Source organism: Hyla sarda, chromosome 13, assembly GCF_029499605.1.
Source record: "Hyla sarda isolate aHylSar1 chromosome 13, aHylSar1.hap1, whole genome shotgun sequence".
NCBI classification, from domain to species: Eukaryota; Metazoa; Chordata; class Amphibia; order Anura; family Hylidae; genus Hyla; species Hyla sarda.
Genome location: NC_079201.1, coordinates 16878337 through 16892735, shown reverse-complemented (window position 1 = coordinate 16892735; position 14399 = coordinate 16878337). Strand labels below are relative to the sequence as shown.

At 42.0% G+C, this 14399-nt stretch overlaps 2 protein-coding genes across 25 annotated transcripts in view; one reads left to right on the top strand and one right to left on the bottom strand.

The window, feature by feature from the left end:
- The window catches only part of L3MBTL1 (L3MBTL histone methyl-lysine binding protein 1), a 42524-nt gene that overhangs the window by 11106 nt on the left and 17019 nt on the right, over positions 1-14399 (bottom strand). For all 7 annotated transcript variants that reach the window (XM_056549966.1, XM_056549969.1, XM_056549965.1 and 4 more), the window contains 10 exons: positions 10301-10405; positions 9201-9336; positions 7791-7882; positions 5602-5753; positions 4236-4312; positions 4043-4128; positions 3843-3953; positions 3548-3662; positions 2723-2822; positions 291-455 (listed from right to left, as the gene is read on the bottom strand). In XM_056549966.1, coding sequence (XP_056405941.1) covers positions 291-455; positions 2723-2822; positions 3548-3662; positions 3843-3953; positions 4043-4128; positions 4236-4312; positions 5602-5753; positions 7791-7882; positions 9201-9336; positions 10301-10405 — 1139 coding nt within the window. The remainder of the gene's footprint in view (positions 1-290; positions 456-2722; positions 2823-3547; positions 3663-3842; positions 3954-4042; positions 4129-4235; positions 4313-5601; positions 5754-7790; positions 7883-9200; positions 9337-10300; positions 10406-14399) is intronic.
- LOC130297468 (uncharacterized) overlaps positions 1-14399 on the top strand; it is a 308752-nt gene that overhangs the window by 290962 nt on the left and 3391 nt on the right. For 17 of the 18 annotated variants that reach the window (XR_008849535.1, XR_008849538.1, XR_008849542.1 and 14 more), the window contains one exon: positions 5377-5595. The exons of the other annotated variant lie outside the window; for it this stretch is intronic. The gene's annotated coding sequence lies outside the window, so the exon portion shown is untranslated. Of the gene's footprint in view, positions 1-5376; positions 5596-14399 lie in introns of those variants that run through there. 18 annotated transcript variants of the gene reach the window in all.

The following is a 14399-nucleotide window of genomic DNA, read 5'->3' as shown; positions in this document are numbered from 1 at the left end:
TGAACCCGGCTTTACAGAAGCTTAGCGGTGAGTGCGGGTTACAGTTTTTCTTTGTACAGTGGATTTGATTATGATTTTGAGTTTTCTGGTTCCCAGAACCTCTAGACTCGGAGGCACAGGACCCTGATCCTAAATTAGATGTCTAGGTATTCGATCACTTTGATCTTTCTAGTAGTGTTGGTGTAAGATCCATATGACATCAACTATTTGGATTGTCTGGGCTGCCCCCCCAACCGAATTCACAGATCCTCTTGAACTGATGAGCATGCATCTTCACATTGATCTGTCACCTGCCGTGGTGTCTGGATTTCCTCCGAGGAGGCAACGGGATAGGATTCCTGGTTCTTGCCGGCTGCTGGTTACGATCGGCCAAGGGACAACCAGACAGACAGTGGTGAGCTGTGAATCTCCCAGTCACATGGCCAGAACCGTCACAGCCGGGAGTGGGGCACTTCCTATAGGCAAAAACAGAGGAACCATAAAGGACTCAAGCAAAATGAAGAGGTCCACACCTTAAAAAGAAACTAGGACGCGAACATGCGAAATAAACATGGCACATGGCTTGTACACCAGTTATTTTTTATTATTGGGACCAGTAAATCTGTCCCTTTATGTTTTTTTATAGGAATCGTTATGTCCTTTCTAGAGATGAGTGAATCGATTCAGCGTAAAATTAAAGCGTCATATTTCGGAAAAAAATAATGCTTCTATATGTTACTCACTAGATCATGCAGATACTTTACATGTCTAGCTTCTGTATTCGGCTCACAAATCCCTACATATTGCTGCTCACTCATTCTTACATCCACTGCTCAGGAAGGGACATGTCCGAGGCAAGCACTGAGCCCGCCCTCACTCACCATGCATTCACTTCCTCCCTGAGTCTGCTGTGCTGTGCTTGGTCTCTCCATCCAATCACTGCAGGCTGCTCTGTAACCCCCATCTCTCTGTTTTCATGCGGCAGTCTGATAGGGCAGGAGTGAGCACAGAGGAGTGCTAGTCCTGCCCTCATTTCCTGGACTTTGTCCCAGCCTGTGCTTCAGCTGGGACAAAGATGATGCTGCAGCCAGACAGGATTATGTTCTCGATGGTATGGGGACCCCTAGTTTTATGACTACTACTACTACTAGCCCTATACAGCCATCATGTTTAATACTGTGCTGCTGCTGTCGGGAATCCTTACCTACACAGGCTAAATACACCTCTACAGGAAGATTGCATTGAACGTAGTGTTCTATGTGGGGTGGTCTTCTCAAAGAAAATGGGCACTATTCATATTGTATGGTAGACTGAAAATCTGTTGCATGAAATCTGATCTGGATCAGGTGGTGGTCTTCTCATAGTGGGGGTCTTTTAGGGAAGTTTTACTATATAACAAAAAATCTGAGACCTCTTTCTCTTGGGGCCACAATCATGCCAAGAAGGCCAGGAAGCTCCCTGGACACATCAGCCATGGCCTCGGTCCTATTGCCAAACACAGGAAGCAGTGGTCTTAATCACCACAAATTCAACTTTAATTAATACCACCCTGGTTACTTGGGAAAGGTCAGTGTGAGACATTGCCGCTTAAAGAGGAAGCAGCAGTCCTGCCTGCCCCACAAACAACCTGTAGAATGAGTGAAGGAAATTAATAAATTAAGCCAGTCTTGCCGTTTCCCTCACTTTAGATTGTCTTTATACCGTGCTCTCTCAAGTTTGTGCATATGTGTGTGTATATATATATATATATATATATATATGTGTATATATATATATATATATATATATATGTCTGTGTGTGTATATATATGTATATATATATATATGTGTATATATATATATATATATATATATGTCTGTGTGTGTATATATATGTATATATATATATATATGTGTATATATATATATATATATGTCTGTGTGTGTATATATATATATATATATATATATATATATATATATACACACATATATGTACATGCACAAACTTGAGATTTTGGTAGGAACTCGAAACGCGTTGGAAGTGCTACCACCTATTTTATAAATTAAGACAATATCAAGTTGGAGAAGTGCTAGAACTGAATTAAAGGGGTACTCCACTGGGAAAAAAAATGTTTTAATCAACTGGTACCGGAAAGCTAAACAGATTTGTAAATTACTTCTATTAAAAAATCTTAATCCTTCCAGTACTTATCAGCTGCCGTTGATCCACAGGAAGTTCTTCTTTTCTTTTTGAATTTCCTTTCTGTCTGACCACAGTGCTCTCTACTGACACCTCTGTCTATTTTAGGAACTGTCCAGAGTAGGAGCAAATCCCCATAGAAAGCCTATCCTGCTCTGGACAGTTCCTAAAATGGACAGAGGTGTCAGCAGAGAGCACTGTGGTCAGACAGAAAGGAAATTAAAAAAGAAAAGAACTTCCTGGGGATCATAACAGCAGCTGATAAGTACTGGAAGAATTAAAAATTTACAAATCTGTTTAATTTTCAGGCACCAGTTGATTTAAAAAAAAAAAAATGTTTTCCACCGGAGTACCCTTTTAAAGCCTCTTTCTTTCAAGCTGTGCTTTCCACTGGAATCAATAGAATCCCTTATCGAAAGAGTTTCCGTTTTCTAGCTCTTTTGGGAATTCCATAATATGGCACACTTAGCACCAGCCGTTCTAGTTAATGTTGTCTCCGGGGACCAAGAAACAAATAACACATGCAGTTTTACAGTAATAAAAGCTCAAAAGAGTGCAAACCTGTGCTGGAAACTGTATTTGTTGCTTCTTGAGTGAGAAATCCCCTTACAGCTGAGGGACACGCAAGCGCCTGGCGATAAGTTGGGAGAATCACGGTGTCCTGGGATAAGAGAGTGAAGTGAGACAGAGGAAACATTTTGTTCTATTACTGACTATGTAAATTAGTGGTCTTTAAACTGTGGACCTCGAGCTGCTGCAAAACTACAACTCCCAGCATGCCCGGACAGCCACTGGCTGTCCGGGCATGCTCGGAGTTGTAGTTTTGCAACAGCTGGGAGTTTTAGTTCAACAGACCAAGAAAAGCTGCTTAAGGGTATGTTCAGACGAGCGGATCCACAGCGTATTTTACGCTGCGGATGCGCCGCTGAAGGACCCTACAGGGTGCCTTTACATCTGGCTGCTCAGAGCGGTAATACGGCGCTACGAGCAGACACACTGCTGCGATGTGCGAGTTGCTGCGCATGTGCGGTGTACTCGCACTCACGCGATGTGCGCGTATGCGCCGCTGAAAGACCCCTACAGGGTGCCTTTACATGTGCCTGCTCAGAGTGGCAATACGCCTCTACGAGCAGACACACTGCTGCGATGTGCGAGTTGCCGCGCATGTGCGCGCAGCGACTCGCACATCGCAGTGTGTCTGCTCGTAGCGGCGTATTGCCGCTCCAAGCAGGCACATCTAAAGGCACCCTGTAGCGGTCCTCTGGCGGCGGATCCGCAGCATAAAATACGCTGTGGATCCACTCGTCTGAACGTACCCTTACGTTATATCCTAGTATTATTAAGGCTGAATTCATCCACGACCGAATTATAGTTCGCAGTACTTACGGAGTGGAGTTTGCAGTGGGTGTCCTGTTCTCTGGCACCAACCCAAAGGGTGTAAATCTGGGTGGTCAGCGTCCAGCCAAAAGTCATACAAATGGCTCCAGCCATCAAAGTGAACCTTGGAAGGCGGGACGGGTTGTCAGAAACCCAGGTATTATTAACCCTTCCCCGTGCCCCACAACATAAGATGGAAGCACATTAACACCCACACAGGGCAAATGGTCCAAGCCACAAAAGACATAGGCATGTAATGGGAGACGTTTTTTTTGCCCATAATGGACTCAACCAACGTATTCACCTTTATTCTGCACTCTTCGACGTCCATCACAGATGCCACCCGGATCAATGAGGGATTCCTCCTGTCTACTGCTTCCAGCTTCATGTTGTCTTTGAATCCATGTGGGGGACGCTTAAGAAGATTTTAGGGATGAAAACTGGTTATGAATAAGTGATATTTGAGTAAATCAAACTTTTTATGTTATAAAGTTATAATATTACAGTGTGGAAAGCTCTGGCTGGCACCGCAGTGGCTCCTGTCTCCAACAGGTATCTCTCCCAGGTGAAGTTATCAGGGTCTGGATAATCTACAGGAAGGCGACAAAGCTATTACTTTTAACAATATCTTCTCCTTTTACATTTTTATTCTGTATATATATCGTAGTATATAATATAACTTCTTTTGCACCAATACCTTGAGGGGGAGTAAGAGGTTTCCCTTGTTCTTGACACCAACCCACAGGATGAACATAGGGACTACTAGGGTCGCACCTAAAAAAAAAAGTAGAAATGATTTATCACTTTCGCGCAAAGAGACTGATTTTTTCATATAAAAATGATATTATTATCTCCATATACAACTCATGATAGTGGTAGCAATAACTAATAATTGACAACCAATAGTCAGCTGTAATCTTGCATATAGCGGCAATATTGATACAATAAAGCTAGGGCTACTTGGCAAAGATGCTCTGCTGTGCGTTGCATATAGTGTAACTATTATGTGAAATGATAATCATTTAGGAACTTTCCTGCTGTATAAAACTGTATTTTAAAGGGTACCTTTCTTCAAAAAAAACTTTTGCTATATTATAGATTAATGTATGCAGAATAACTTTCCAATAGCATGTTATTAAAAAATATGCTTCTTTCTATTTAATTTTCCACTTTGAAAAAATGACCACTAGGGGTCTCCCTACCAGTCCTGGCAGCAAGCATTTCAGACTCATGCTGGAGTCCTAAATCTCAGACTGCAGCCGGGACACAGACATACTCACCACTGGTCACTACCAGGGATCAGTGCTGAGCTTGTCTGTGTCCCGGCTGCAGTCTGAGATTTAGGACTCCAGCATGAGTCTGAAATCTATAAAAAAAAAGGACTGGTAGGGAGACCCCTAGTGGTCATTTTTTCAAAGTGGAAAATTAAATAGAAAGAAGCATATTTTTTAATAACATGTTATTGGAAAGTTATTCTGCATACGTTAATCTATAATATAGCAAAAGTTTTTTTGATGAAAGGTACCCTTTAAGACCCTGTTGACACCAGAATTACTGTTTCGATTTTTGACTGAGCCGGGTCAGTTCTAAAAGGATCCTGCTGACATGATTATGATTCCATGCTGCAATATTCTGGCTGTCAGAAAACAACTAAAACCCAATAGAATGGACCTAAATTGTACTGTAAATATAGCCTAAAAATAACCTAAAGCTATTGTCACAATATAAATTTTATGTGGATGCCGCATGAAATCTACAATTCCATTTTAGTGGGAAATGCTCAGCATAGTTTATCCAAAACAGATTTTTCAGATTTTTTATTTTTTTATTTTTTTTAGATATGAAAGAAATTTCTTGTTCCTTCTTGATCCGTAATCTGCAAAGAAACTATAACAGGAAGCCTGGATGCAGATTATCCCCATTGAACAGGGTTAATTCATGAGCAAAACAAAGTGAAGTAATCCAAGTATATGCCTTGGATTTCGGCTGTGGATCAGAGACGGCTTCTTCCGATAGAAAATTCCATTGCATGCAAGTCTAGATTAGCAAAACCATTTTCCTACCAATAGTCGTAGGTGTCACCCCAGTTATCGAAGTGCACAAGAAATCTGTCTTCTACTACATCAGTGACGCTGGCCACGCATATGAGAGATGGATTCATCTTGTCAACGGCTTCCAATTTCATACCCACCCGAAAGAGGGATGGGGGGGCACCCTATAAAGAGAATACCAAGTATGGTGAGTTATACTAGAAACAGCAGACCAAATGTATGATGTTAAAGATAGAAAAGAAAAATATTAAAGGGGTTATCCAGGAAAAAACTTTTTTATATATATATATCAACTGGCTCCAGAAAGTTAAACAGATTTGTAAATTACTTCTATTAAAAAAATCTTAATCCTTTCAGTACTTATGAGCTTCTGAAGTTAAGGTTGTTCTTTTCTGTCTAAGTCCTCTCTGATGACACCTGTCTTGGGAAACGCCCAGTTTAGAAGAAAATCCCCATAGCAAACCTCTTCTAAACTGGGCGTTTCCCAAGACAGGTGTCATCTGAGAGCACTTAGACAGAAAAGAACAACCTTAACTTCAGAAGCTCATAAGTACTGAAAGGATTAAGATTTTTTAATAGAAATATTTTACAAATCTGTTTAAATTTCTGGAGCCAGTTGATGTATACATATATATATATATATATATATATATATATATAAAAGTTTTTTCCTGGATAAACCCTTTAATATTTGTATCATGCATGACTAGAATTAATGATGTCGAGTGGATATCACATGAATAGTGACTGAGCTCTATTGTGTGTCCATTATATATCAGTAGTCATAAGGAAAGTTTATCGGAACTGGTAATACAAATGGGGAAGCCGGTTATTAATAGCAAATGCTGGCTAATGGACACTTTAGTCATGCATTAATGGAAGTTTGTGAAACGTATGGATTTGGGTCCACAAGATGGCATTCTATTAAGTCTTTATTTCAGGTGTGTCAACATAAAATATATATATATTTTTTTGTAGATACCAAGAAAATAGGAAACGGAGCACTCACCCGCTGCGTGTCCTCAAAAGGTGGCTGGTCACCAAACAGGGTCTTCAGCAGGGAGGCGGTAGATGGAACGGGGGGAGCTCAGACGCCGGCCACGGTCCGTATCGCACCAATGGGGGCTTCGTCAGGCCATACGGCCTGACGAAGCCCCCATTGGCGCGATACGGACCGTGGCCGGCGTCTGAGCTCCCCCCGTTCCATCCACTGCCTCCCTGTGCTGAAGACCCTGTTTGGTGACCAGCCACCTTTTTAGGACACGCACCGGGTGAGTGCTCCGTTTCCTATTTTCTTGGTATCTACATATTTGGATTATTCTTTGTTTCCGTGAATCACCTCCTGGGATCCTAATTGGGTTACACATGCTCCATCTCCATTCATGGTCCGCATATTGGCAATGTTGCATCTATAAGCAGTAGTATATTCAGTGCCAATTTTTTTTTTGCTTCTTTTCCCTTGTCTGGTTGTCATATATTTTTTTTTATTGTCACAAAACCTGCTACACATGCTATGATGCTATGGTCACGAAACATGCTACACATGCTACAATAAGCACATTCAAAACCAAACAGTATAAAAACCTTAAAGCGTATCTGCTGTTTTCGGATAAGTTTTCATGTGTGTATACATAAGGGAGTAGCACTATTTCAGTTGTCACTAAGCTAATGGATAGAATCAAGCCTTTATGATGTCTCCTATACACACATTTATCTCCTCAGCAGTATAGAGGACATTATAGAGAAGTACTGAGCAGTCTAAGCTGTAAATAAAGTCCTGGGTGACAATTACTACAATAAGCTCTGCTAGTTTCTGTTTAATTCTGCCTCTCTTCAGATACTTCATCCTTCCTCTCTCCCTATTCCCCCCCTTCTCCATAGACTTGTATGGACAGAATGTAACCGGATCCCTTAGCTACTAGTCCATCTTGCCTCTCAGGGAAGATCTAATAAGTGAAGAAAGAGGCATTTTCTCTGATCAGATACAATACTATTCTTATACAGTTCTTATATTCACTTTTACTATTCTTATTTTGGCTTGTACAATTTATTTATGAACTATAAAAGAATATTGGAATGACATTGACCATTACAAAAGCTTTTGATGGTTCATACATTGATGACACATCCATAGAATATGCAATAGATGTGCGATAGGTGGGAGTCTGCTCATGTAAACATTATAGAGGTGCAGAACTCACTATTTTTGGAGTTATAAATAGGTGTTTAGGAGCCACATGAGCTTTTGTTAGTCTCAGGTAATGGGTCCAACTGAAGTCTTCATCTTTGTATCCTACACACAAGAAATAGACATAAGAAACCTGTTAACATGAGTTCTTAAAGACGCTGTAAGTGTAGGATCCCACCTGCTGCATTTTGCTGCATATTTTCTGCCGTGTATTTTCTTACCCATTGAAGTCAATGGGTAGCAAAATATGCAGCAGATTTTGCTACTCAATGACTTCAATGGGTAGGAATATACAGCTTTACCCTTTAAAATGCTTTGAAAACAGATTAAAGGGATTATCCAGGAAAAACTATATATATATATATATATATATATATATATATATATATGGCTCAAGAAAGTTAAACAGATTTGTAAATTACTTCTATTAAAAAAATCTCAATCCTTTCAGTACTTATGAGCTGCTGAAGTTGAGTTGTTCTTTTCTGTCTAAAGTGCTCTCTGGTGACACCTGTCTCGGGAACCGTCCAGTTAAGAAGAGGTTTGCTATGGGGATTTGCTTCTAAACTGGGCGGTTTCCAAGACACGTTTCATCAGAGATAACTTAGACAGAAAAGAACAACTCAACTTCAGAAGCTCATAAGTACTGAAAGGATTAAGATTTTTTAATAGGAGTAATTTACAAATCTGCTTAACTTTCTGGAGCCAGTTGATATATAAAAAAAAAGTTTTTTCCTGGATAACCCCTTTAAATCTAAAGAATGTTTTTCTACTAATACAGTGTGCCTCCAGCTGTGGCAAAACTATAACTCCCAGCATGCCCGGACAGCCGCACTTCTGCATAGGATGGTAAGGAGAAGTGGCCGTGCACATTTAAAGGGGTACTCTGGCCCTAAGACATCTTATCCCCTATCCAAAGGATAGGGGATAAGATGTCTGACCGCGGGGGTCAATCTTGCATTCAGCACCCACCTCGGGGAACTGCACGACGCGCTGCCAGCTCAGAATCTACCGTGTGACGACCACGGGGCCGGAGTATCGTGACGTCACGACTCCGCCCCCGTGTGACGTCCGTCACACGGGGGCTGAGTCGTGATGTCACGATACTCCGGCCCCGTGGTTGTCACACGGCAGATTCTCCTTTTGGATAGGGGATAAGAGGTCTTAGGGCTGGAATATCCCTTTAATACCGAGAGAAATATAGTAGAACTAGAAAAGAAATAGAAAGTATAACAAAAAAGCTAGGGAAAGAATTGTCTCGCACATAGGATGGCTGGAGAAAGAGGCATTGTAACATAAGATTTGAAGGAACTGTATGAAAAGAAGATCTTCCTATACCTTATAAATCACAATGAAAACATAAACCAAAAACAAAATAACTGCAAACGAAGATTAAAAATATACAACATTCTTTTATCATGACCTTTTGGGGGCTGTAATTTGTGTCCAGTCCTCTCACACCACCCAGCAGGGTGAATATCGGGGGAGTCTGCATTCACCCAGAAATCATGGCAGTCTGAATACCCGTCAAAGTGAACTCTTATCCGAAATCCACACACCTAAAGGGCAACATTGCGCAGAGAAAATAGATAAAGAACAAGCAAGTAAACATACTAAAATTTGTAGCAAACAGATCTATTAAAAATAATTAAAGGGGTACTCCGCTGCTCAGCATTTGGAACAAACTGTTCCGAACGCTGGAGCCGGGAGCTCGTGACATCATAGCCCCGCCCGCTTATGACATCACGCCCCGCCCCCTCAATGCAAGTCTATGGGAGGGGGCGTGACAGCAGTCACGCCCCCTCCCATAGACTTGCATTGAGGGGGCGGGGTGCGACGTCATGAGGGGGCGGGGCTATGATGTCACAATCTCCCCGCATCGGCTCTAGCCTTTTGGAACAGTTTGTTCCAAATGCTGAGCAGCGGAGTACCTCTTTAAGAGTTAAAGGGGTTATCCAGGAAAAAACTTTTTTTTTTTATATATCAACTGGCTCCAGAAAGTTAAACAGATTTGTAAATTACTTCTATTAAAAAATCTTAATCCTTTCAGTACTTATGAGCTTCTGAAGTTAAGGTTGTTCTTTTCGGTCTAAGTGCTCTCTGATGACACGTGTCTCGGGAAACGCCCAGTTTAGAAGCAAATCCCCATAGCAAACCTCTTCTAAACTGGGCGTTTCCCGAGACACGTGTCATCAGAGAGCACTTAGACAGAAAAGAACAACCTTAACTTCAGAAGCTCATAAGTACTGAAAGGATTAAGATTTTTTAATAGAAGTAATTTACAAATCTGTTTAACTTTCTGGTGCCAGTTGATATATACAAAAAAGTTTTTTCCTGGATAACCCCTTTAAGAGTTTTCTAATGTGGTTCTTCCGGGCCCTTATGCAACTGCTACCTCTGCACCCACTGAAGTCATGCCCCCGTGAATAAAGCCTCACACTGCATTTGGTTTACACGACTTGACTCTTTTTTTTGTTGTACTATTTTATTTTTTTCCTATCGGGGTATTAATAACCCTCTCACCTCAGCCACAGTGAGGATGAAATACATGGACGGATGCTGGGGGTCGATTCCCTCTAGCTTCATTCCCACCTTGAAGCCATTCTTGTGCTGCGTTCCCAGCTGCCACTGCGGAAGAATCAATCCATCACTTTATCAAAGAGACAAAACATTATACCAATGAGATATAAGCGTTGCCAACTGTGTGCGAGCGGCAGCTCCGGTGCAATACAATGTCATGAAATGGACTGATTCCTATATAGATGTAATGTATAAAACAGGCCAAACAGCTGAGAAGACACTTGAGAGTTACACAAACGTCTCCACTCTCTTAGGTCTATGCTGGCGTGTAGGTTGTGTTGTGGTAGGAAACGGAATCTGGCAATGTTTTATATGCATAGATAGGGGGCGTTAGCGGTTAGGCTAGGTTTCCACTTGGTTTTTTTTCTGGCAGTTTTTGGAAAACTGCCACTGCAGTTTTTGAGCCAAAGTCAGAAGTGGATCCATAAGGGAGGAGAAGTCTAAGGCTGGGTTCACACCACGTTTTGTTAAATACGGCTCCCGTATACGGCTGGGAGGAGGGGGGCGGGGCTTAATCACGGCGCCCACACTCAGCCGTATTCGGGAACCGTAGTTAATGTAGGTCTATGAGCCGACCGAAGTGAACCGCAGCCTCCGGTCGGCTGCTTTTTTCGGCCGTATGCGGTTTCCCGACCGCAGGCAAAAACGTGGTGGACCACGTTTTTGCCTGCGGTCGGGAAACCGCATACGGCCGAAAACGAAGCCGAGCGGAGGCTGCGGTTCACTCCGGTCGGCTCATAGACATACATTAATTACGGTTCCCGAATACGGTTGAGTGCAGGCGCCGCGATTAAGCCCCGCCCCCTCCTCCTCCCAGCCGTATACGGGAACCGTATTTAACAAAACGTGGTGTGAACCCAGCCTAAGTCCTTCCTTTATATGTCCTATTCATTTTGAATACACTTCTAACTTTGGCTCCAAAAACTGCCAGAAAAAAACCAAGTGGAAACCTAGCCTCATAGCTCCAAAACAACAGAAGATCAGAACAATAACAAACAAGTGATCAAATCATTGGCTAAAATCTATGGGTATTACCAAGTATCTAGGCTGGTAGTAGTTTTTTTGGGATATGCCATGAAAAGTATCATATGTATGTTGATGAATGTCAACATCGTATTTTGATGGAAATGGGATCCACGCAGGTTCACCTCCTCTAAGTCAATCCTTTCTTCCAGGAAAATAGATCAGGGCATTATGACTGTAATAGGTGTTTGGATATCTTTAATGTGAACAGTCAGGAGACTAAAAGGTAGCTCTATCTTTGCTGTGATTATTTGCTTATTATTAAAAATGATTAAAGAGTATGTCACAGACTCACATGATCCAAACGTAGAGTAGCACTCTAATGTAATCACTCCCTGCACCTAATCTGATCATTTGTGACTCCGATATTTATTTGCATATGGATGTTTGGTCTATTGGGTGTAGATTTCTTTGTGGACATACATATAAGAGACTTGTTTGTTTCTTATATCAACTGGCTCCAGAAAGTTAAACAGATTTGTAAATTATTTCTATTAAAAAAATCTTAATCCTTCCAATAATTATCAGCTGCTGAAGTTGAGTTGTTCTTTTCTGTCTGGCAACAGTGCTCTCTGCTGACATCTCTGCTTGTCTCGGGAAGTGCACAGAGTAGAAGAGGTTTGCTATGGGGATTTGCTTCTAAACTAGGCGGTTCCCGAGACACGTGTCATCAGAGAGCACTTAGACAGAAAAGGACAACTCAACTTCAGCAGCTCATAAGTAATTTACAAATCTGTTTAACTTTCTGAATCCAGTTGAAATATATATATAAATAAAAGTTTTTTCCTGGATAACCCTTTTAAGGCAAACGGTAACAAGTAAACTGTGTGGGTAGCTTGGGAATTCCTGACGTAAGGTGCGGTGGTGCAACAATCCAATAGTGTGCATGAACAGTAGTGAACAAAAGGTATACCGGCTGGAAGAAGCGCCATAGTAGCGTGAAACAGACTGTCCCGGTTACGTCCCCCGCCTCCACTTCTATACCAGCTTGTAATGCCTGACACCCATCAATAAATACCGTTTGGATGGTGAGTGCAATCCCTGTGTCTTTTGTTCACTATTGTATGCAGAAGGCACAATTATATATATATATATATACTAGCCGCTGTTGCCCGGTCTTCCTACCTAAACCTTATAGGTAAAAGGAGATCCAAGGAAGGGAGATGAATTGCACTGCACACAAAGGATCCATGCAACGCGTTTCAAAGCAACTCCGGAGTGGCAGCGCGATTCATCTCCCTTTCCTGGATCTCCTTTTACCTATATTTGCGCCAGGACGCTGGGAGCCGCAGCAGCCGCTATTACAGAATACCTGATCAAGCACATTGAGTGTTGTACCTCCAATCGCACAACTCGCACAGGTGAGTGCATTTTGATTGGGCTCTTCACTATCTCATCCATCAGGTTCTATCCAGGGGTGCGCACACTGTTCTCTTGTGTATTACCTAAACCTTATGGGAGAATTAAAGCAACAATGATGCTTTTGCCCTGATATCCCAAACTTATATCTCATCCTCTTATCCCAGCCTTATACCCATTGTTGCCCGGTCTTCCTTCCTAAACCTTGTGGAAGAATAAAAGCAACAATGACAATCTTGTCCTGATATCCTGACCTTCCTTATATCCCAACCTCCTATATTGTCCTCATATCCTGACCTCATATCCTGTCTACGAATGGCATCCTCAAATCCATTTCTTATATCTCAACCTCATATCCGAACCTCACATCCGGTCCTCATATCCCATCCTCGACTCCGGTCCTCATATCTCGTCCTCATATCCCGACCTTTTATCCTGACCTCACATCCCGTTCTCATGTCCTGCCCTTATATCACGTCCTCACATCCTGTCCTCATATCCCATCCTCGACTCCCATCCTCATATCTCGTCCTCATATCCTGGCCTTTTATCCTGACCTCACATCCCGTTCTCATGTCCTGCCCTTATATCACGTCCTCACATCCTGTCCTCATATCCCATCCTCGACTCCCGTCCTCATATCTCGTCCTCATAACCCGACCTTTTATCCTGACCTCACATCCCATTCTCATATCTCATCCTCATATCCCGCCCTTATATCACGTCCTCGTATCCCATCCTCGACTCCGGTCCTCATATCTCGTCCTCATATCCCGATCTTTTATCCTGACCTCACATCCCGTTCTCATATCTCGTCCTCATATCCCACCCTTATATCACGACCTGCTATTCTGTCTTCATATCCTGTCCACGAATGCCATCCTCAAATCCGTTTCTTATATCTCGTCCTCATATCCTGACTTTATATCCGGTCCTCATATACCGACTTTAAATCCCATCCTAATATCCAACCCCACAAATCCATAGCTTGCTGTTAAAACAACCAGTCTACAGAATTGCTGGAAGTCACAAAGAACTAACGTGGGACTGCTGGCAATTCTGTAGACCAATCACTCAAATTTTTTTTTTTTTTTTTACTAAAATCAGATACTTAAACATATTTTTTTCTGATATGTTTATACTTTCTAGTTATTTTTTACTTTATTATGGCGCAGTATTTGGCTATATTTGCCATCTCCCACTGACAAAGTGACTGCAGCTCCGTTCTAATGGGAGACTCACAAGTCCATAAGATCGCTAGGGGGACCCAGCTTTGGTTCCTCCTCCGGGGAGGAAAGTGTCTCAGCACCCAGACCCCAACTGATCAAAACTTTCAACATGTTTTTATGACATTTCAAAAGTTTTTATTTTTTTAAATGACATTGAAACTCCGTGGAGTACATAGAAGAAAAGGGGCCTTAGAGCAAATATCAAAATGGGCCTCCTATTATTGCGTCTGATTTTGCCTTTAGGGCAGAAAGGTCCGATGTTTATCTCTCCATTTATTTCCATGACGCATTGGTCTATACCAGTGGTTTCCAACCTGCGGACCCCAAGATGTTGCAAAACTACAATTCCCAGCATGCCCGGACAGCCAACGGCTGTCCGGGCATGCTGGGAGTTGTAGATTTGCAACATCTGAAGGTCTGCAGGTTGAAGA